General features: G+C 24.4%; 3 protein-coding genes across 10 annotated transcripts; 1 reads left to right on the forward strand and 2 right to left on the reverse strand.

The window, feature by feature from the left end:
• Window positions 1-594: 594 nt before the first annotated feature.
• Window positions 595-4,942, reverse strand: LOC103578233 (secretory carrier-associated membrane protein 5A). The gene is made up of 7 exons (XM_008559236.2): window positions 4,404-4,942; window positions 3,251-3,523; window positions 2,876-2,939; window positions 2,687-2,812; window positions 1,782-2,040; window positions 1,587-1,713; window positions 595-923 (listed from the first exon to the last, which is right to left on the reverse strand). Exons 1-7 carry the CDS (start codon window positions 4,458-4,460, stop codon window positions 759-761), a joined length of 1,071 nt encoding a protein of 356 aa, XP_008557458.1. The 5' UTR covers window positions 4,461-4,942; the 3' UTR covers window positions 595-758.
• Window positions 4,943-5,694: 752 nt separating this feature from the next.
• LOC103578234 (fasciculation and elongation protein zeta-2) lies at window positions 5,695-13,086 on the reverse strand. Of its 2 annotated transcripts, none has more exons than XM_053739032.1 (8): window positions 12,693-13,086; window positions 12,340-12,598; window positions 10,185-10,310; window positions 9,107-9,266; window positions 8,890-8,998; window positions 8,478-8,807; window positions 7,312-7,377; window positions 5,695-7,231 (listed from the first exon to the last, which is right to left on the reverse strand). In XM_053739032.1, the coding sequence occupies exons 1-8, from the start codon at window positions 12,796-12,798 to the stop codon at window positions 7,215-7,217; spliced, it is 1,173 nt and encodes a 390-aa protein (XP_053595007.1). In that variant the 5' UTR covers window positions 12,799-13,086; the 3' UTR covers window positions 5,695-7,214. The 2 variants fall into 2 exon arrangements, with proteins under 2 accessions (XP_053595007.1, XP_053595006.1); XM_053739031.1 differs by having other exon boundaries at window positions 12,340-12,601.
• Window positions 13,087-13,836: 750 nt separating this feature from the next.
• Window positions 13,837-24,143, forward strand: LOC103579217 (arylalkylamine N-acetyltransferase 1). Of its 7 annotated transcripts, none has more exons than XM_053739394.1 (6): window positions 13,837-14,052; window positions 16,950-16,994; window positions 17,100-17,175; window positions 20,817-21,075; window positions 22,955-23,174; window positions 23,826-24,143. In XM_053739394.1, the coding sequence occupies exons 4-6, from the start codon at window positions 20,829-20,831 to the stop codon at window positions 24,022-24,024; spliced, it is 666 nt and encodes a 221-aa protein (XP_053595369.1). In that variant the 5' UTR covers window positions 13,837-14,052; window positions 16,950-16,994; window positions 17,100-17,175; window positions 20,817-20,828; the 3' UTR covers window positions 24,025-24,143. The 7 variants fall into 7 exon arrangements, with proteins under 7 accessions (XP_053595369.1, XP_014294945.1, XP_014294937.1 ...); XM_014439459.2 differs by having other exon boundaries at window positions 16,961-17,012; XM_014439451.2 differs by having other exon boundaries at window positions 16,961-16,994.
• Window positions 24,144-24,160: the final 17 nt, after the last annotated feature.

Genomic DNA, 24,160 nt, shown 5'->3' on the forward strand with positions numbered 1-24,160 from the left:
TTTTTTCCAAATTTTTTTATTACGATAGAGTCATTCATTTCATATTTGTAAATATATATAAATATTTCTACTCATATATTTTCATCACAATGGGGGATGAGTCTATCATTTGATGAAGAGGAGAGGGAGGGTTTAAAAAAGTAAAATTTTGCATGACGTATTTTATGAACGGCAAAAAGTAATTTTTTTTTATAAATTAATTAATCATGATATTTTTTTTTATTTAAATTCAAGTTTTAAAAAACCGCTTGGCAGTTGGTTATTCAATTTAATGTTAACTTTATAAAATTTATTAAAGTAATTAAGGTAAAAAAAAATTTTCCCATTACTTTTAATAAAAATAATAAATAAAAATAAAAAAATATAAATAAATCACTTGGTCAATAAATGATAGATATGATTATCAACAATTGTCTTATTAAATATGTACTTTAACCATTTTATTTATAGCAATAAATAAATGAATTTTTAATAGATGACATTATTTTTATAAGATTAATAATTAAATTTAATAATCCTAAGTCTGATTATTATTATTATTATTTGAATACGCTCAAGTACACTATTGTTCTCTTAAAAAATAATAATAAACAATTAAAAAGAATATATATTTTTATTTAAACATTCAAAAAGATAACTATTTAAAGTATTTAAATGTTTTTGCTTGTAAAAGGCAGGATGTTAAAGTTTAAATTTGTATATATATTAATTAAAGTTTGCAATGTTTAGTTCAAATTAAATTAATATTTTTATTTATCTCAATAACGCGGCTGTGTTGTATTAGCTTGCATCTGTGCACGGACAGCACTTGCAGCAACATTACCAGCGGCTGTTTGTACATGCTCGTTTCTTAAGAATGTTGTTGTGAATTCTTGCTGTGCTTTAGACATGCTTGCACCAGACGAACGATAAATACGATGTATCTGTAATTTATTTAATGAAAATAAAAATGAGCTGAGTAAATTATGATTTTCATATTGTGCGACAATAGAGCACTTCCGCTTCGCATTCGAGAGTGCAAAAAAAAGTAAATAAATATTTAAATACTCTATCAAAAAATCCCCAAGGGATTGTATAAAAATAAAACAAAAAAAAATTGTCTTGTCTCTTTAAAAGACATTTTTATGACATCTTAAAGATTCCTTCATGTTACTCAAGATACTCCAAATAAAATTATAATACAATATATTTTTTTACAAGTTGTCATCTCTAAGATTTTTTTTTTTCATTAATAATCAACTACTCTGAATTTTTATTACAATTAATCTATAAATTACCCTGATAGCCACAATGATAACAAATTGACGTCAATTTACTGCCGCAACCTGACATCAAAATGATTACAAAAGTTTTATGTGCAAATTAAATGGCGTCAACTTGCGGTCAATTTAATAGTAACTTTTGATGGCAAGTTTCTGTGTGAAACTTCAGATTGCGGCAGTTAATTTATGCAGAGCTGCAGTAAAAGTCCTCATGTATTCAAAAGTTTAACAGCCTGTTGATGCAAACTTGGCAGCAGATTGGACGTACTGAGCAAACCTGGCTATCTGGGTATTTATTGTCTTAATAATATATTTTTTTATTACCTTCGTTAACATTAAAAGATCACCAGCAGCCGCAATACCATAAGCGACAGCAATCATTAATATAAGTATACCAACAAATGTACCTTTACCAGTACCATCAAATGATGATATCGCTTTTATTAAACCACTAAAAACATAATAACAATAATTATTGTCTTGTAAATATGTAATAAATTTAATTAATAGTAAAATTACCAAGTGCCGGCTCCAGGGATTCCAATACCTTGTACACTAGTAACAACAAGTTGAAAGAAAAATACGAAAAAAAATGCCATAAAATTAATGGAACTATCACTCTTGAATGCTTTGTAGGCTGGTCTGAACCAACAGACAAATGAGAATGGTGTAAATAGTATTAGGTAAAGTATACCAAGACAAAATGTTTGGAATTCTTTGTAACAAAGCATTAATGCGAAACCACCAATTACATTTAATATTAATACAAGTCCATGAACTGTAATAAAAATAAATAAGTATCTAAGTACTAGTTTCAGTAAAAAAATAAAATAATATTGATTAGGGGCGTGCGAAAAATTCGGATTATTTCGACGTTCTAATTAGCAAATTGTCTAACTCCATTTCAGAAAATCCTCCATTTATGCGAAAAAAAAAGAAGTTAAAAATTTTTTTTCATCTAAAAATCAATTCCATATCGAATATATGTATAGTATTTTTGACAAGGTTACTCAAATGATATTTTCTCTGACCATTAGTATCTAAAAATTGCACAGAATCACCTACGAAAAATAATCAGTTAGACAATTTGCTAATTAGAACGTTCATTTGGGAATTATCTCATGAACGACTTAAAATTTTAATATTTTTTTTATTAATTAAAATTTTTGACGGAGGTAAATAGAGCACAGAATCTACAAAATAATTATTTTGAATTATTTTAAAAACTAAGCTAATAAAATAAAAATTTATTATTTGAAAGCTGATCAAATTTTCTCGATTTGAATCGACTAATTTTAAAAGTTACAAATAATTCAAAAATCCAAATAATTTGAAAGTTGACGAATAATTCGAAAAGTTTGAATTTATTCGACTTAAACCCAGTTCGCACGCCCCTAATAATGATAATAATAATTAGTACATACACATCCAAAGATAATATAATTGTCTAACAACTCTCTGAAAGTCTGTATGAATATCAACATCAATATCTTGATAAAAACATGGTTGAAAACAACATTTATCAGGCAATGGTGGCCAATTATTTCGTCCTACATTAAATAATAAATAAAATTTCAGTAATTGTAAATATAATTAAATAAAAATAATCTTACGATAATAAGCTGGATTTCTTAGTTCTTCTTCTCTTCTAGCTTTCCATTCTTCTTCAGCTCTCTGCTGTAATAAAAAAAAAAGTTACTATTTTATAAATAATTAAATAACTGATCCCTGATAAATTATTCAAGCTTTAAGTGTGGGTTAAATTTAATTATTTAATTACTTAATTTAAAAAAATAAATTGTGTATAATTTTATAAAAATACATATGGAGATAAAAAATAAGTTTGTTAAATGGTAAACAATTTATAGGAGTTCAATAGACAAAGATAAAATTTTATCAATGAAAAGAATTAAATAAAAGTTATGATGATAAAAAAAATGGAAATATTATTGCTAATAAGACGTAAATATATGAGTACATAAACTCACTTCAGCACTAGGTGATAAAGTTCCAAGTGTTGGTGTCACAGTTTGCTGTGGAGTACGTGTGTAATTTGGTGGTGGGATTTCCTGACTCGGTTGCAAAGTTGCGGGTTGCTGCGTCGCACCGACACCGCCATAAATCGGGGGGTTTGAGGCACCACGTACTTGCTGTGTTTGATTATTATTATTTTGTCCAGTAACTGGGTCTGCAAAGGGATTATAGTCCTCGATACCACGCGATGTTGGCGCAGTGTTTGCTGCTCTTCTTACAGCCGGATCCTTTAATTATAAAAATAAAATAAATAAATTTTGCTTCAATTATATTAGTCATTACTAAATAATTTTATCTTTTTTACGAACTATACTCTGAAAAGACAAAATTACCTTTGGTTAAATTTTATAACTAAGACTTATTAAAAATATTTGATTTATTTTTTTACTAAAGCTTTTGAGGACATTCTCTAGTAATAAAAATAGAATAACAATAAGTAGCAATTAAATATTATCGCATTTCATACTGAGCTGCTTACTTGACGTTTAATTTAAGACGTCAATACTGACCACTAAGTACTCAGTACTCAGTAACTCTTTTTTTTATTTATTATTTTCGGATTTTTTTTTTCAAAAAATCTATTACGAAAAACTAAAAAATGAAAATATGCACATTTAGAAAATTAAAAAAATTATAAGTGCAATTTTTTAAAATATTGATTTTTTTATGATTTATTGTTTTAAAAAAAAATTCAAAAATTATTTGACGTCGGCTAACTTCAGTATCATATTTTTTCTACTTAATAAATAATTTTAAAAAAATTTTTGGCAATGAATAAAAAGTAAATAAAAATACTTGCCAATAGTAATTACAAAACAATAAATTTCTATACACATATATATAAATATATACATATATATGAATGAAAAAGGCCAAAAAAATGATTACACATATTATGTTATCGTTCAATACCATATGATTAAATTTTACGTGGAAGTGAATCATCGATTGATATATATATATATATATAAACTTTTTTTTTAATTTAAAATACTAATTGTCATAAAAAAATAAATGGTTCAAATAAATTAAAAAAATAAATTATAATTATGACTAATTATTTAAATAGAGTATTAAATTAAATGAATGAATAATTAGAATACTTACAGCAAAAGGATCATTAATAGTAGGTTCACCGAAAGGATTTTCATCGAAACCAGACATTTTATATTTATTTTTATTAATTATTCCAATAAGTTATTAATTAACTTCAAATAAATAACTTAAAATTTAGAATATATATTTGAATTATTATTATATAAAATTCACAATAGACCCATTGCTTCGTTAATCGGTTTTTTTTAATACGGAGTGATAAATAAAATATATATATATATAGGTATATTTATATAAAGAGAATGTAGTAGTTTTAACGACTGTACTGTGTATTAAATAAAACGTCTCGGCAGCTGAATGTCTAGACAACCGGTAAAATTAAATAAAATAAAAAATTATATTGTTTTTGTTTTAAATTTATTTTAATAGTTACTAATTATTATTATTTTTATTTACACTCGCGAGGGGGGTAGGTTGGTAATGAGTTGTTTAAAAGTATTTAGCTACTAATTTTATTAATTTTTGATTTTATTGGTGAGGTTGACATAAACTTTTGTGAAATGTCAGTGTGGAGTTGTATTGACAGACGAGGTTTTTATTTTTATTCGATATATGTGTCGTGACGTCGACTTTTGGGTTTTCGATCGATAGTTTAGGAATTTAGGTTTTGTAGTTGGTAATCATGGAATTTATGTTATCGATTGTTTTGTTCGAGGCAATTTGAATTTGCGGGGTGAGTCCATTATATGGTCTGTTCGGATTCTCCGCTCGGCGCACTGGGTCGCTTGCAATATACCTGGGAAAATTTAAATTTATAATTAAATTTAATTAGTAGAAAAAAGTGAATTATGAATTTAAATTTTCCCGGGTATATTGCAAGCACCCCAGTGCACCAATAGATTTCAAAATAAAAATGTGTTTGAATATTTGAATTTTATTAGCTTTTGCCGCTCAAAAAATTTTTTATGTTACTGGAAGTTTTATTTTATATTTTTTAAGTACTCGGGTATTTGACTCAATTCATTAAAATTTAAAACTTTGAAATTCAAATTTTGGTAGAATTACGAAAGTTAGACATTTCAAAATCTCTGATAGAAATCGGCAAATTCTACTTTTTAATGGCCTAAAATGTCAAAATATGATTTTTTCGGCATATACATATGTATATATATATATATATATATATATATATATATATATATATATATATATATATGTAATTTTTATATTTTTCAAAACTATACGTAATAGACAATTGTCTTTTTGGCAGGAATGCGGTATGATGACGAATTCGAAAAATGATGGAAATAAATAAAAAATATACAAAATTTTATTTTAATGACCTTTATTTATTCAAAATGGCAGAGCGTGTTGATAAATGAGACTTGACATTCCGAAATGTTGTAAGCGCCAATAAATAATTTTTTAGTATGATCAAAATTCACTAAATATTCAAATTAAATAAAAAATATCATTAGTAATGGTAATGACATATGATAATAAAATTTTTAATTATTGCAATTTAATATCAGTCTCAAAAAATTTTGAAAATATTACAAAACCACCAAATTGATATTCTTTATATTATATTTTAGGGCTTACACCTATAAATTATAATGAAATAAATTTTCAAAAAAATGAAACTTAGAAAAATTTTGAATGTCAGGTTTCATATATTTTTTATAATATTACAGCGCACATAAACAATATTTATTGTTTATCATCATAATTATTCTTTTTTAACACACTGATATATATTTTGAGGGCCGGATAAAATGAGTTACGTTCTGAACAACAGGGAACGCAAAAATTTTTTTCTCAAATAACATATCTTTTAAAATCGTGTAAAGTTCATTGCTTGGAAGTTCCCGATGTTGCATTGAAATAAAAATTTTCTTTTTCATGAAAATCAGAAATTTTTCTCTTTTTTTTTTTAATAATCGGAAAAAGTAAAATATTCAGCGTCTCCATTTTGCCCGACCCTTGCCGAGATACTAAAGCTAATATAAACTTAACTACTGTATAATATCAGCTGTGTTATTTTTTATATTGATCACACGTATCTTTACCACAAAGCGTATGAAAAAAAAAATGGTTTTTTCTTATTTATAATTATGACATAACGTAATTGAATAAATATTTACATTTAATTCGAATTCAATTGACGTATATAAAAAAAAATATGTATATATTTTTTAAAAATAATAGTTTGATTATATATATAAACAAAAACTGAATATATAAATAATACTTATATGTAATCATTTTTTTTTAAATATAAGTGCGTATTGCATTATTTTTGTCACATTTATTATTCGATTATTTTTTTAATAATAATGATTATTATCATGCATACAAATAATTTTAACGTTTGAAATATAAAAATTACTAATTTTTTTTTTAAATAATTAAAAAAAAAGCAGTATAATACATTTTTTTAAAGCGTAAACGAAAGACTAGAAAAGAGCATCGTGTGGCAAACTTAGAGAATATTTTTGAGCTTATATTCTCACAAAGTTTTTTTTCTTTTTTTTAAATTTAAAAAAATATTTTCTATATTAATAAAAATAATACTAACGCAATAGTAATAATTTTGACTCTAAATAAACGGTGGAAGAAAAACTGTGTGAGAACACGATTATGTATCTTAAAAATAAATAATTTATAATGATAATACATAGCGGAACAAAGCAAATATATATATAAATATATAGGTTGGTTTGATAAATTGTAAATGCAGTACAACAATGGTTGCAAGCACAAAATGGCAAGAAGTTTTATATTTAATCCATTTTTTAATAATTATTTATTATCGTAGTTTCTTCAATCATTTTTTTTTAATTAAACCAGCCAATGGCCCCATTAAGTTGGACACAAAACTGTAATAATGAATGATTAATTAAGTGATTTAGGTAAATAATAAGTATTTTTGAATAATCGGAATTTGAGAAATAATTACCTTTCAAAATGTAATCAGTTAATAGTGTAGGGACTGTTGGACTGTCTTCATTAATGGCTTTCAGTACTAGAAAAATAAATAATTATTTAATTGCTGAAAAAATAATATATGAATTTTTACATAGAAGTTTAAAATATAAATTTTTCGATTTCATTTTAGCTGTCAGAATTGCAATCGTTGATTAAATGTACTCTTGTGAAATTAGTCAGTGAAAAATAGTCTTATCAGTGATTCAATCTGTGTGCTTTTCACTGATTAATGTTATGAGAGTAGATCTCAAAATAATTATGTCATTATAATTATGATTAATCAAACTAAATTGACAGATTAAGACCATACTGAAATAGTGCCCCCTCTATTAAAAATTTTCAATGACTTAATTGTAATGATCATATTAAAATGTTGATAGTTAATTAAAAAAAAATTTGAAGCATTAATTGAAAAAAGGGCAATGCAGGTACAATTTCATCAAGAATTAAAAAAAAATTATTTACAGTTGACATCAATTAGGAGTTAAACGAAATTCGGGGTATAAATTTAAGTAAAATCTTCTTGTCAATTTTATAATTAGAATTTTCAAATTTTTTACGCTAAAAATTTATTTACCAAACCTCGTTCAACTCTTAATTAATAATAATTGTGAGTAATTTTTTAAAAGTTCTATATCTCGGCAAATTGTAGCAGAGTTTTTCTTTTTTCAATTAATGCTTCAATTTTATTTAATTAATTATCAAAATTTTAATACGGTGATTACAATTGAGTTATTGAAAATTTAAAAAAAATATGAGACACTGTCTGAGAATGTCCTTAATTTATAAATATGCCAATGGCCTTCACGATTCTCTTGATTCGACTGTCTCGAGACAATTAAACTTCAAATTAAAGTGCAGGTAATTACAAAAAATATAGTGTGGTGAAAGATAAACGATTTTAGACTCCATTTGATGGCAGCCCTTGCCTTCAGTTCGGGCAATCAACTTTAACCTCGTCTGAAATCGTTTTCTTCCGTGTCTTGCCGCACAAGATACTAGTTCGATGATGATGTTAATAAAATTTTTTATGAACCCTAGCTCATAAAATATCTGCTGAAGTAAATGACCAATTACTTTATTCGTCTAGTATTTTTATGGTTATTAATAGTTATGATTAATTAATAAAATAATTACTTTTAATTAAAACCTGAAGCGCTTGATTATTTGGGGGCCCATTGTCTGTATGATATGGTATGACAGTAGTAAGATACTTAGATTCCTGTAATGATCTATGCTGTGGTAAGGGACTGGTACCATTGCCCCGTTTTTTAGTAACATGGTGTTGTCTACGTCGATTTTGTACAGCGAGTAGTAATGATATGAATTGATTCTTCAATTCTTTTTCGAATTCTAATTCATCGCGCAATGCCAATTCGGCAATTAATGTTTCGCTCAATGCACCGACAAGTGCTTCCATTTCACCCAACAATCCAATTAATTCATTCGATGACAATTGTTTCAGTTCTATAAAATTAATTTAAATTATTCATTATTGATTTGATTACTAATTCAATTATTGTTTTTTTTTTACGATCAATATACAAACTTTTTTCATAAAGCGGCGAACCGAGTACTTCGCGACTACGTTCCAATACTTCATCAGTATCTAACATCGATCCGTCAGTATCGGGTGACCTTTCCATTGATGGGCTTTCCTATTTATTTATTTTTATTATATATTAACAATAACAATTACTAAGAACTTAATTGGCAGCACTTACAATATAATTGTATTGTAATAAAAAGTAATTGTTGTAAATTACCTGCATGATATCATCAATTTCACGTAACACTTCTTCAGCGGTTTTTAATGGCTCTTCAGGACTATGTGTTGCGTCTGTACTACTTGATAATATTAATGCATGCATATCTAAATCAGTCGCAACGGCTTCATCCTCGCTACTTAAATCTTCTAATTCAGGTCTAAAAATATATATATTTTTATTGGTAATTTTAATTATCAAACTATAAATATTGCGGGTGAAATATTTTAAAATAAAATTAAAATTTTTATTTTTATTTGAAAAAAAAAAACAAAAAAAAAAAAAAAATGATTTTTAAATATTTTTTGAATCATTTTTAAAAAAATTTATTTAAAAAATTTCTGATACTTTTATTTTTTAAGCTAAAGGTGTTAGAATATATAAATATGAGTTTTTATAAAATTGCAATTATAAATTAGCGGTGACGGAATTAAAAATTTTAATTATGAAAATGTCGGTGCACTGGTGGCATCATGAGTGACTTAATTATAGTTAAATGTTTTTTAAAGAATTTAATGAGTGACTCAGGCGGGAAATTGAGCGTTTAAATTTAAAAAATATAAAATATGAAAAATAAGATGAAAATAAAAATTTTTTAGGTTCTTGATATTAAAGATTTTTAATTTAAATTGTAAATCTAATATTCATGAAAGCCAGCGGCAGATATTTAAATTTTATCCGTTTAATTTTCACACCAGTTGAAAAAATGTCGTTTTAAAAAAACGCATTTAAAGTTCAAGGATATATAGTTTGCATAACAGGGACACTAAAAGTTATTAAAGTTGCTGAAAATATTTTAATTATGCAACAAAAATTAATGAGTAATAAGAAATTTTTCAAAATAAAAATTCAGACTCACTGATTATTTAAATAAAAAAGTAAATCAATAAAATTTTTTAAAAATTATATCGATGACATAACGACCCTCGAAATTTTATCGATTGACTTTTTTTAAAAAAAATAGAGATGTCAAATTTTTTTAATCATTTTTTATGAAGTTGTTACGATTGGTTGTTATGTCATCGATCGGCTTCAATATATATATTATAAAATAAAATAAATGAAATAAAATAATTACTTTTCCATTGATTCAACTGATGGCTCATTAAGATTAAGTGACGGCATATGCATTTTTCTAGCATATGATTTACTCCAATCAATTGGTAAAATACTTCCAAATGTACCAGTAATTGTCCACCACATCCTTAAATTTAAAAAAAAATATTATCATTTATCATAATTATTTATTTTAAATAATAAATTCGTTTTTTTTTTTTACCAATTGAAATAATTTAAATAAAATAAAAAAATACTAAACTATAAATTTGTGTTTTCTTTTTTACTAAAAAAAAACCTCCACGTTTTACTCTCATGTAAATATATAAAAAATTAACTCAGATATATTTAACAGAGAATAACACGCTTATGTTAAATAGTAAATCAAGGTATAAATTTTCAGCATTTACAGTGCGATTTATTATTTAAAAAGTTTAATTTTTCCGATTCTGAAGTTAGCCGGTCTTATAATTTTTGGGTTTTTATTCGAAATGATAAATTATAAAAAAAAAAAATCTAAAAATATGCACGTGTAGAAAATTTAAAAAACTTCAGATGCAATTTTTTTTTTTACAATTTATCGCTTTGAAAAAAAATCACAAAATTATAGAAGTCGGCTGACTTGATTATTATTTTTTTTTAAGAATTAAATAAAATTAAGGTAATAAATAAAACGAAATTTAAAAAATGTATTTGATAATAAGTGAAATGAGTAAATTAAAATATCTAATAAGAGTAAGATGCTGCAGAGTTTAAATATGAGATGGTTTTGTTTAATGAATTGAGGTCAATCTCGCGCATTTCTCGCATTAAAACTACAGTCACGTGATCATTCATCTCAACTACAAAATAAGCAGGAAACCGTGACGCGTGTCTCACTAACGGCTACCATGCAATAATAATAATACTAAAAAAAATAATAATAATACGACAGTTAATAACAGAGAAGAGGAGCCAAGCGCAAATTATCGTACGGAAACGCATCAATAAAATTATCATTCCCTCTACTAAATGTACTTTCATTTTATTTATTCTTCTTACTTTTAAGATTACTGTAATTACTATAATTACATTTCCATGCCCTACATTATTAATTATATGATTTATTAATTTATATATTTATTCATCTCTATATTCTTTCATTAATTCTCAAAATTATTTGCAATGTTCAGTAAAAACAATTAAAATTAACTTTTTTTTTTTACGTACATGAATAATTAAAATGAATCATTATGCAAAATTAATTAAAAAATTGATAAGTAAAAATAATAATAATATTTATTGCTCTTAATCCAGGAAAAAAAAAAATAATAAATAATAAAATATTAATCTATTAAATTGAAAGCTTTGATACGCGCACGCGCGTTAATATTGACGTATACAGCAACGAATACGCGGGGACTTTAGTATTCTTACGCTATACCTTTTATATATATATATATATATATATATATATACATATAAGTACATATAAATACACAACAAATACATGAGCATATGTTTAAATTATGCAATTGAAAATAATACCATTAATTTTATTACAACTTATGCAATAAAAAAAATTATTTTATCTTATCGATAGTTGTAATAATTTAAAAATTTAAATAAAGTATAACTTATTTTTGTTCTATTTAATTCTTTAAATGATTCATTTTTATCATGACCCCAAGTCATCTCGAATTAAATGATTACGTACTTCTTTGTATCATGTTTCAAAAATTTAATCTGTATAAATTTAAAAATATTTATATCCTTCATTTAATTTAAAATTTTTCATGAGAAAAATAATTTATAATTAATGAGTAAAAAAAAAAAGTAAAATATTTTAGTAGAGAGAGACTTTATTTTCTTTTTTTTTTTTAATGGTTTGCAGTTGCAGGTGTAATTTCGTGCTCGACGAAGCTTTACTTTAACCATCCTCGTATGGATGACGGGAGTCTATATATATGTATGTATATATATGTATGCAGGTATATATGTATGTATAGAAGGACCGGAGGGCCGAGTGCGAAAAATACCTGCTTTAAAACACGTTTCGGTTCAATGATTTAAAACAGCCTATACATTTTTTTTACGACCCTCCATTCATTTAATGCCTGGCTTTATTAAAACGTTAAAAAAAAAGTTAAAATGAAAATTTGATGATATATAAATGCAGATGCTGATAATAAACTTACTGGCATTCGTTCATTATCTCTTCTTGTGTCCTTACTTGGACTGGAGCAAGAGTTTCAACATCAGTAGCATAATCTCGAAAGCAAGATGTTATTTTCTCATCAAATGTATTTACAAGATCCTCAAGACTCCCACTGAACGGACTGAATGTACCTTCTTGCAATATATCTGTCGTTGTTGTTGTTGTTGTTTCATGTGTCGGCTCATTTGCGTTGCAATTTTCACCGTAATTAATATCCAAACTAGCGTCAAGCAACTGCTCTACTTAAAAATTCAATTAAAAATAAAGTTAATCAATTAAATTCATTGGAAAATTTATGAGCTCCAAAAAAATCGATATTAATATTAAATGCACCTGTTAGTAAATTCATATTTTTTAATGTCGCCGTATCTTCTTCTTCAAAACGTGCAAGAGGTGCTTCAAATTTAAGCTCTGATATTTTACCCGCCATGTCCCTCATTATTGACTTATTTTCGAGGCTCGTTTCCTTGTTTTCTTTATTTAGTTTTATTATTATTATTTTTTTTTTTTTTTATAGAATCACACCCCCGATTCACACGAAAGACAAAGCGCGTACTCCAATTTTATTTATAGATTTTGAAAAAAAATTTTTTATTCAAACATTATTAGTTTTTTTAATTGGTAATATTTTTTATATAACTCACTTTTTAATTTTTTTTTTTTTTAATTAAATTTTATATATTTTTAAATAAAATTTTTTTATTAGGGACAAGTATTCACGGTGAAATTCTCACAACGACTGGTTCTGGTTGTAAAAAGTGGGGATTCAACTAAACTCATAGAATGACTCAGAAGGGGGATACTCGATTACACCCAAACTTGTCTATATATATATATATATATATATATATATATATATATATATATATATATATATATATATATATATATATATATATATGGATATATATATGTTCAATATTGGTGGGGAACTTCAGACCTTTTGGAGCCAGATCTCAAATATATAAACTTGCAAATCCATAAATGACATTTTTCATATATTTTATATATAACAATTAAGAAAATCATATTTTTATAAATATTTCATTATTATATTTATTATTAACTATCATCTGTCATCAAATATGACTAGAATTCAATAAAATGAATATTCAAAATTTAATTAATTGATTTGAAGCCCGGGTATTTTTATAAATTAATACGATACTGATTTTGAAAGTAGAGCTCAATATAATCTCCAATGAATAATAATAATAATGTACTTGTCGACGGATGATTAGTTAGCGACTGATGATAAAGACATTTGGGATTTTTTAGTTTTATTCATCTATAAATTAAATTTATGGGTTTAAAGTGCGCAAGTCGGAAAATTTGAATAAGAAAAAAAATATGTTAATACGCACTTGAGTTAAAAATAGGTTCTAATTATTATGAATATAGAATGAATGGAGTCAGATAGTAAAATAAATGCAAATGTAGTTTATTTAGTTCACTTTATGAAGTTGAAGTACTTTTTTTAATTTTTTTATTTACTTGTTTTTTATTTGATTTCGAGTTGACTGAATTCAAATTTTAAAAATTGTATTATTACTATTATTATTCATTACAGTATCTATTTGATTGATATCTAGAGTGTTTGTTATCTATTAGTTTTTATTTCACTCGGAGAAATGCATTGTTTGCTCCAGTATAGTACAAATGTATAAAGGTTACTTGCTGACATTTGAATAATGTAAGTCAAGTGTTCATTTGTCCTTTTATTTGTATAGATATATATGTACACGAATACAAGAATCCGGAATTAAACAATAAAAATTTTAAAATATAGTGAATTGGATCAGAGGCCTAGTAAACTTTCGTGAACTCATAATACTTTTAGTATAAACATGAATAGTTATATAATAAAATTAAATGGGATAATTTTCATTGGTTATTAAATTTTTTGATGATTTTATCTTGTTTATTTCACTGTAAAAAATCGGGAGTGAATTCAGAGCGATTACGGATTTTATTTAAATTCAGATTCACTCCGTCACTCGGAGTTTTGGAGTTTAAAAAAAATCACTGGGCATATGGAGTAAATAGAGAGTTTGTCTTACAGCAGGGTAATTTTCAAGTGAGGCCGATTTTATTTCAATCTGTATTTACTCTTATTCGGAGTAAATTTCGATCCGAAGGATTTAAATAAATAAACAAATAAATTCATCCGGTCCGCATTCACTTCAGATTTAACACGCGTTCACTCCGCAAATTTTTTACAGTCTTTAATGAAAAATTTTAAATTACACTGTAAAAAATCAGGAGTTAATTCGAAGTGATTACAAAGTTCCAGAGTTTGACATAAAATCCGAAGGTATTAAATAAATAAACAGTCATCGGCTTCACATTTACTCCGGATTTAATTCACATTCACTCCGGAAGTTTTTTACAGTAAACGGTTTATAAAAAAAAAGGTTTATGTAACTACAGGTTCCTTATGATAAAAAATAAATTAATATATAGTTTTATCATTTTCAATGTCGAATTAACTAATAACTAATGAATTATTATTCAATATTATTATTCATAAATTACGCTATCAATTATATCTACAAATACAATAAATTATGAATACAATAATTAAGTCAAGTATATATAAGTTTATTTATATATATTATTCGTATAAATATATATTTAAAACAATATCATGATTAAATTGTTACAAGGTTTGCAAACCGATTGTTCTCGATAAAATAAAACCTACGTATAATATAAAAATGTGTTTAAGTCATACATATATATCAACGTTAGGGCCCAATATATACAATCACTTTTTCCAATCGATTATATAAAGATAAACTTAGAATTTAAATAAAAAGTTATACAAAGTATACAGAAAAAAAATGATAAAATACATGAGTAATACTTAACAGCATATAAATTTACCTGGTGTAGTTATTTATCACGATCACTATTGGGTTCATTTTATTTTTTTTTTAAACAGTTACACTCCAATAAAGCCGGTAATTGATGGGATAATGTAATAAATTCGAATTGGAGTTCTATTATTAATAATAATAATGAAAGTTATATACATATATATATTTGAGATGATGCTAATTATGCAGAAGTATGGTCTTATTAATTTTTGGATGTAAAAAATAAATTGAGAAATAAAAATTTCTTTATAAAAATATTTCACTTCACAGATTAATAATAAAAAAAAAAAAAATGTATAAAAGTAATGAAAGATGAAAATTTATTTAATTTTTTGTCCAAATTGTTGTTATGAAATTTTTTTTGCGGATGAAACTGAGGCTAGCGGCCGTAATAAGTAGCGGCCAGAAATTTTTTGCGTGGCCGCTACTTACGGCCGCTAGCTTCAACTTCATTTTTTTGCGGCTATAAAAATATTTAAAAAAAAAAAAAAATATTTTTTTTATGTCTTTGCCGCGAAATTAAATTAAAAAAAAAAAAAAAAAATAATAGTAATAATTGAAAGATTTCAAATTTTTATAGCCAAAAATGAGTGCGACTATTCTTGTGTATATCCATATTATAACTTTTAGGTTCGGATAAAAAATTTATAACTGCAAATTATCCAGTTATAAATTTTTATATAAATCATCATACGACCCTACGATATAAGAACAGCATAATCAATATCACTGCCTATTACCCCGTTAATAGTAATCGACTCGGTCCCTCGTTTATCTTTGTAATACCACGATAATTTTTTATTGCATAATATTTGACTATCTTATATAATTATATATTTATGATAAATAATAATATTATCCATCTTTTTACTCATTTATTTTTTATACTGTTGATTTATTAGTTGATACATTGAATAATCGATTAATGTAAATTGAAGAAAAAAAATTTATCTCAATAATAGTAATAATAATATTAAAATTATATAGTTGATATCAAAACGTTTTTTTTTTGCATTTATTCTATAGGGTATTGATTTGAATAAATATTTTTATAATTATAGTAATTAATAATTCATTTTTTTTTCTTCTCAACATCGCTTCAAGCTGACTGTACATGAACTAATTTTTAAAATCAAAATATTAAAATTAAAAACTAAATTCAAAATTGAAATATCGTTTAAACTATTAAATTCTGTTGAAAAACTCAGTAATTCAACAGTTATTTTAATTCAAAGCATGAGTATAATTTAATAATTAATAAATTATTTATTATCACATGTAGATAAATTTTAAAAAATGAGTTTCTGTGTATTTTTAAAATATTATTGATTATTTGAAAATATAAAAAATAATAATTCATGTATATTGAATTTAATCGATCTTAATTTATTTATCAAAAGGGTTCGTAATCCATGAGTTTAATAATAATGTACTCAGCAATTTAAATTCGCTATCACATACGTTAGCTAGTGCGTCCGGCTGCATCAGTTAACTGTGGGGCGACTGCCATCGCATACTAAAACTATAACGATAGTCTTATCACTGAAACATATATCTATAAATTTTTATATTTGAGCCTCACTATAAAGGAAAAATTAACAAACTTATATCACATGTAAACAAGATATGTAATCAATCTATTTATCTGTTTATCGAAATCCATTTTTTCTCGGGTAAAAAAATTTACGAAACGTTTTTTCATCATTTAAAGTTAATTTCCAGATGCTGAATTTTTAATTGGATGACACAAAATTGAGTAAGAAGTTAAAATAGAGTAATTGTTTTTCTCCATAAATGGAAATAAAGTGTGCAGCATTTTTAGCGCTTTTTATTTGAAATTTATAGTCCTTGATTTTTATAGAATAAGCCATATCCTCGACCTTCGGTGGAAACACACCTCCAGCACACGATCATTGGCTGTTTCTCGAGAAAAAAAGGTAAATAAGGAATAACATTTTCATTTAATTATATGTATAAACTTGGATAGAGATCATTTTCATTTTTTTTTTAATCATTTCTACTTTTTTTTCCTAATGATCATTTTTTTCGAGACAAGTCGCTCCAGGCGGCAATAAAACTTCATTTCATTTAAGCTAAAATGACCTAAAAAAACACATTTGTATATATAAAAGAAGTTAAAATTGAAAAAATATTTATCACTTCCAAAGACGTTGTGCTTGAATGATTCACAACTCCAAGGTAGTCAACTGACAAGAAAAAGGGGGTGTGTTTAATATTAATAATAAAATAATAAATTATTTTTTTTTATCTATAGATAATTTTTATGCTGTAATTAAATATTTAATTTAATACTCAAAATTTTTCTTTTTTTTTAAATTAATATGAATTCAAAAAATTTAACCCTCTATAAATTATAAATGAATAAAACTGAATAAATAAAAAAATTTTTTTTTAATTTTATAAAAATGTAATAATCGTTAGTGACTGATATTTATTCATAAATCTTGCAGCAACGAAAAAAACCATTGATATTATTTGAATAATTATAATTAACGTTTATCGTTTAGGTTTTACATATTATACATAAATATATACCGCCTATTACAATACCATCTATTAAATATAATATTAACGGAATAATGCAATCTGCATATTTGTCGCCTTTATAATAAATTATCATGACCAATAATTATCGAAAACAAAAAAAAATAATAATGATAATAATGGTATATTTAAAAAGTATTTATAGTACACTAACACATTAAAAATGATATTCAACCTTTCTAATTATTTAAAAAATATTTTTCGTTAGAATTCAAGGTTTAGATTAATCGAGATTAAAAATAAATCCTTGAAAATATTCAAAATGAATAAATATCATAGTAATATTAATGAAAAAAAAATTATGTTTATTTTTAAAATTAATTTATGTAATAAAAATAATTTATTTGTAATGACGAGTGCTATTGTTATAATGTAACTGTAATGTTTTATTTAAATAGTAATTTTGCGATCATAAATGTTAGAGAGTAATTATTAGATTATTCAGTAAATATATATACAAATGTAGTCCTTGAATATTTGATCATCGATTTATATTATACGTCTTATACATAGTCGTTTCATAATAAAGGGACGACATCCGGTCTTGTATAATTTTTATACTAGAAAAAATTAATCATTATTATTATTATTATTTTTTCAATGGTAGAACAAAGTAAGATGAATATAAAAAAAAACTAGATCCAAAGTTGATTAGTGTCAGATAAAAAAAATTATTTTAGATAAAAGTATATGTTTCATTGTATATATATTTAATGTCCCTGAACTCAGTTGGGGTAAAAATGTATCTAATGTTGTGTTTCTTTGACTACATTACATTTTAAAATTCTGAGGAAGGAGTTGTATTATAAAAGTGAGTGTCTAACTGGACAACCACTCAGTACAACAAATATAACAAACGAAGCCGTTGTTTCAAATTTAGCATACGGGTCGTTTGTTTTATCAGTTCAACTCGATAGATATTTTATTATTTTGAACAGTATTTCTATTATATACTATAATCGATAGATATAGTACAGAAAGATAGATTGTACTGTTTACAATTTTTTTTAATTGGAAAAAAATTTTTTTTTTTTTTTTTTTTTTTTTTTGAGAAAAATTATTGGTGACGGCGCTAAATATTTTAAAAAATTCAGAAAACCAATTGAGTGAAAATGGAGCAGATTATTACGGATAAATTGGCTAAATCTCATATAACTGTTGGTTTTACTAACAGTAAAGATGATTCGATACAGAAAAAAATGACACGCTACTCGGTAAACATTTTTATTTTTTTATAATTTTTTAATGAAAAATAAAAATTTGAATTTTTAATAAAAACATTGTATAATTTTCTTTTCATAATTAAAAAATTAGAGCAGATAATTTTTTTTTTATTATTCTAATGAGTTAAGATGAATAGATAATTAAAGTTGGTATGTTTTTTTCGTCCACTAATTAGATTAATTAATGAAATTGTTTAATGGGAAAAACCCGCATTTCCTTAACGAAATTGTTTATTAAAAGATTCATTACAAAATAAATGTACTAAATTTCAATAATAATTTTATTATTATTATTTTTTCCAATTTTTATTGGGATGATTATTAAATTACATTACTACTGATCGTAAGATATTAATTTTTTTCCAGAAAATGCAATAATTAGCACTATTTTATAATTACAATGTAGTAAATTTGATAATTTTAAATTAAAATCGCTCGTAGATAAAAAGGTTTTGTTTTCAAACGTTCTTTGCTCAGAGGCAGTAAAAAACAAATTTTTCATACACGGACAAAAATGAACTATATAAATTTAGAAGTGACAAGATATAATAATAAAGTGATCAGTAAACGCTATCATTCTAAATAGTAATTCTTAAATTTATAAATTAAAACGTAAATAATTATAGAATTAATAATAAAATTTAATTTCTATGCAAGAAAAATTACTATTTAAGCTTTAAAAATCGTAAGTAATTAGAAAATTCACGACACGTATTATAAACTTTATTATTTGGAATGTTAAAATTTCCCATACTGACACCCGAGTTCCGGGTCATAATTTCAAACATCACTTTTTAAAGTTTATTTTTTTCCGTGTACATTTAAAACAAAAAAAAATCTTAATCAATTTCCCGTTTTCTTACTTCTTCTATAAATTCTACTTCTCATAAAGTTGATTTATTCCAATCGATTATAAATAAAATAAAATTTTATAATTTCAATAAAAAAATAATCATTACTTTAAATCGAATTATTAATGAACAATTAGCATATTCACTACCGTATTACACTGAGATGAATATCAATTGATTAAAAAATAATCATCAGACCTCAAAGAAAATCATACTCAGATCACGAGTAAAATTCAAAATTTCGAAACATTAAAAAAAAAAAAAAAAAAAAAAAAAAAAAAAAAAAAACAGCAATAAGGCATCAAAGAAATGTGATGACAATTATTGAGAAGAAATACGATATTTATTGTCAAGATGTTTAATAATATAACAACTTGCGTGCGTGTTCGTTGGGGCCTTGAGTCTATAACTTATTCGTACTTGGTTTTGTTATTGTCTCTTCAGCATCATCATTATTGTTGCAGCAAACAGAACACTACATTATACTAGTTTATACTCTACAATTTAACTTGAGAATAATTTATTAGCCTAGCGAAACAATGTAGGCCCGCGAACCCAATACATTCAATATAACGTCAAGTTATTGAGTGAAAGATACAAAGATGTTTATCAATACGTTTTATAACCATCAATTTATCTATACATCTATATATAATAGTATGTACTTAATTTAAGCTTTTAACTCAACTGTGTAAACATTTGTCTGTAGATAAACACAATACAATACTAATTAATATACGTACGTTAAATTATTAGCATACATACTATAGTACAAATAGACATCTATTGGGTTCTAAATCTAATTTTGATTTCATCCATCAATAGACACGTAGTTCGATTCAAGTAAATCCAATTAAATTGTTTCGTTTATTTCGCGTATAGTAGATACGATTTTTTTTTGTTATTGTTGGTTTATTTTATGTGCGATGCAATTTTAAGTTGGCAGATGTAATGGATGAGATACCGATGGATTATCATATTCAAATTATTGGAGAAGAAAGCAAAGCGCAAGTACTTGCATTTCTTCGTCGTTTTTTTTTTCGCGACGAACCATTGAATTACAATATTAAACTTATTCCCGAAGGCGAAAATAGTACTTGCATACCGCTAGAAAAATACAGTATGTCATCAATTGATGAAAGTTTGAGTTTGATGGCTGTTTCATCTAATGGGAATATTGTGGGAGTGCAACTTAATGGTAAATATTTATTGTAGTTTTTTTAAAAATTATTTTCAGCAAATAAAAAAAATATATTTTATATGACATCGTAATATTTTTCATTGATTTTAACTTTTTTGTTGTCAATTTTGAATAAAATTTGAAACTGAATTAAAATAAAAATAATTCAACTAAAATTACCAAAAATATATTTTTTTTTCTTAATATAAAACCGGGGGTTTTTTTTTTTACAAATCTTTGAGTTATTTTTAAAAATTTTTAGTAACATCAAATAATATATCATCATCAAATATACATACATCAATATTAAATTTCCTTTCTTTAGAAAATTGCACGCAAACTTTTGAATTTTTTTTTCGCGCCAAAAATACTGAGTAATAAAATTCATAGATTTAAATAGAATTTGATTTCTTATGAAAATAAAAAAAACTCACTTGATTTTTGAATTAGTCAAAAAAAAAAAAATCTATAAATAAATATATAGAAGCGTGAAAAAAACTAATGACATTTAAAGTATAAAAAATAATTATGTACTGACTGCATAATAATTAAAGTTTTCTGTTAAATTTAAAATAGAAAAAAATTATATATATGTATATTTAATTCATGTAATGTATCAATGCTTTATAAATAATTTGTTGACATTTCAATTAATAATAAGTGATAAATCAAATCTAATGGACATTAGTCAGCATGAAAAAATTTTCATTTAATTATATATGAAGTGAAACTTTTTATCTCAATTAAGAAGAAATACCAGCCTTAAAAATGGTAAAAGTCCATTAAATCATTAGGATTAATTGCAATGAATTAAGTAATTAATCAAATCAATTAATTAACGTAATAAGAAATGAAACTCCCATAAAATTAAGTCAGAAATAATAAAAATGATAAAAGCTTTTTTATTATCTTCATTTAAATATAATATAATATCGATTTATTTATTTAAATAAATAATAAATTTGAATAAATAAATATTAATTTATTATATAAAGAAAATAGTTATTTATATTTTTTTAAATCCATAAATAAATGAATTAAAATGTAATTTAACGTAAAACATATCATTAGTTATTGCGAATCCAAAAACCTGTTCATTTCAATTACTATTTAAATCAATAATAAAATTAATTTATAGCGTAATTATGCTTTTAAAAATGTTATTATAAAAAGTATTTAAATAAAAAATTATATAATTACATATATTTATGTAATTATTTAAGAACAAGTGAGTAAATTACATTCAATGCACACAAAGTTAAATATTCAACTCGATTGATCACGAAGCAGTTAATTATCTTAACGACTTTTTTTTATTCATTTTTATAATTATTGTCAATGCTAAGATAAGATTTTTTTTTTTCTATATCTAACGATTTTTTTTTTATTGTATTAAAAGTACAATGAGTCCCGTTAGCCTCAGATCCATTCACTCTGATTGCAGTTAAATAATAATAATAATAATAATAAAAGATTTATAATGCTTTTTATTCTTTGTATATTTATATATATGTACACCTACGTACATGAATCTATATAAATATAATTTACGTATGATTACTTGAGATACAAGTGTTTCTCTATATTTTTTTTTTATTATTATTATTATTTAGTATTTATATATTTTATTATATTTATATTAATTGCTTTTATTTTTTTATAATGACGATTTAATTTAACGTTGACACGAGACTAAGATTAATGAATGTCATGTTATTTACATGAAAAAATAAAGATCTTTATTAATTCTGTACTAATTGTAGTTAAAGCGACACATTGATTAGATCAAAAAAATAATGTATGTATAAATGTATATAATAATTATATTATTATATACATGATATAAATTGTTGATTGAGCAATATATCATGTGTCCTTAATTGATAATAAATTACAGGTACTACAGTCGCACCGGAAGACACGGACGAACCAGATTTCATAAAAAATTGTGAAAATGAAAAATTTAAAAAAATACTCAGACTGTTGCATTATGTTGACAGAAAAGCTGATGTCCTTAGTCGGTATCCGGATAAAAAAATGATAGATGTTAAAATTATATCTGTTGATAGTAATTGGCGAGGCAAAGGTATTGCTGCTACGCTTTGTAAAAAAACAATGTAAGTTTATTTTCTTTTGATAGTTTTCACTTTTTGAGAGGACAACTAATATTTTTTTTATTGAAATTTAGTTTTTCGATTACGAAACTGCTGTATAAAAAATTTTATCTAAAAAGTTACGACTGAAAATTCGTTAAAAAAATTCAATGGTTTATTTATTATTATTATTTTTTTTTTTTTTGTTAAATATTTGGATGTGACTTTTGGAACTTAAATTTTATTAATATTTATCATAAAATATTTTTTAAACTACAAAATTTCCTACAAAACTCTAATCCAAAATTTTGATAAAATCTTTGAATTTGAGACTCTAATTAATTTCAAATTTTTATAATACTACAAAACCAGGAAAAAAAATTTTAGACAATTTAGTGGCTTACTAATTTATGATTAAGCGAAATAAAAAAAAATTGATTATTAATTATCGTGGTAAAAATTAAAATAAGGTAAAAGCCGTAGTACCTGATCAGGGAACTAGTACTCAATCACTCCACGAATTTGTATGTCTATATTTAGTAGATATATATATAAAAATTCATGAGTGATCGGGTACTGGATCTCTTACCTTACACTTTTTTTCAATTTCTTACCACATATTATTGTTAAATATGAAAGTTAATATAAAATTATGAAATAATTATTATATTACAGGGAAATGGCCAAGGAATTGAATTACGATTACATTCGTACCGATGCAAGTTCTCATTTTACTGGAAAACTATGCAAGCGTCTAGGTTTCGAGCCAATATATGAACTTAAGTACCAAGATTACGTTGATAGTAATGGGAAACCTATTTTTACACCTGCTCAACCACACACTTGCATTAGTACGTACATCAAAAAGTTGTAATTGAAGGTATCTCAATTACAGTAAAGCAGTAACGTGATAAAAATCATTAAATTGATATCTATAATTTAAATTAATAGAAAAAAATAGCCGAAAATTTTTTATACAATTTAAAATTAAGAAGAAATAACACTTTGTA

Source organism: Microplitis demolitor, chromosome 5, assembly GCF_026212275.2.
Source record: "Microplitis demolitor isolate Queensland-Clemson2020A chromosome 5, iyMicDemo2.1a, whole genome shotgun sequence".
Lineage (NCBI taxonomy): Eukaryota > Metazoa > Arthropoda > Insecta > Hymenoptera > Braconidae > Microplitis > Microplitis demolitor.

Excerpts from the sequence above, each read along its gene's own strand:
- LOC103578233 (XM_008559236.2), bottom strand. The coding sequence starts at position 4,460 with ATGTCTGGTTTCGATGAAAATCCTTTCGGTGAACCTACTATTAATGAT. Across the intron at positions 2,940-3,250 it reads CTTTATCACCTAGTGCTGAA|CAGAGAGCTGAAGAAGAATG; the intron begins GTGAGTTTATGT and ends TTTTTATTACAG. Across the intron at positions 2,813-2,875 it reads AAGAAATCCAGCTTATTATC|GACGAAATAATTGGCCACCA; the intron begins GTAAGATTATTT and ends TATTTAATGTAG.
- LOC103578234 (XM_053739031.1), bottom strand. The coding sequence starts at position 12,798 with ATGAGGGACATGGCGGGTAAAATATCAGAGCTTAAATTTGAAGCACCT. Across the intron at positions 9,267-10,184 it reads TCAGTTGAATCAATGGAAAA|ACCTGAATTAGAAGATTTAA; the intron begins GTAATTATTTTA and ends ATATATTTTTAG. Across the intron at positions 8,999-9,106 it reads AAATTGATGATATCATGCAG|GAAAGCCCATCAATGGAAAG; the intron begins GTAATTTACAAC and ends ATAAATAAATAG.
- LOC103579217 (XM_014439443.2), top strand. The coding sequence starts at position 18,916 with ATGGAGCAGATTATTACGGATAAATTGGCTAAATCTCATATAACTGTT. Across the intron at positions 19,018-20,816 it reads AAAAAATGACACGCTACTCG|TTGGCAGATGTAATGGATGA; the intron begins GTAAACATTTTT and ends TGCAATTTTAAG. Across the intron at positions 21,076-22,954 it reads TGTGGGAGTGCAACTTAATG|GTACTACAGTCGCACCGGAA; the intron begins GTAAATATTTAT and ends AATAAATTACAG.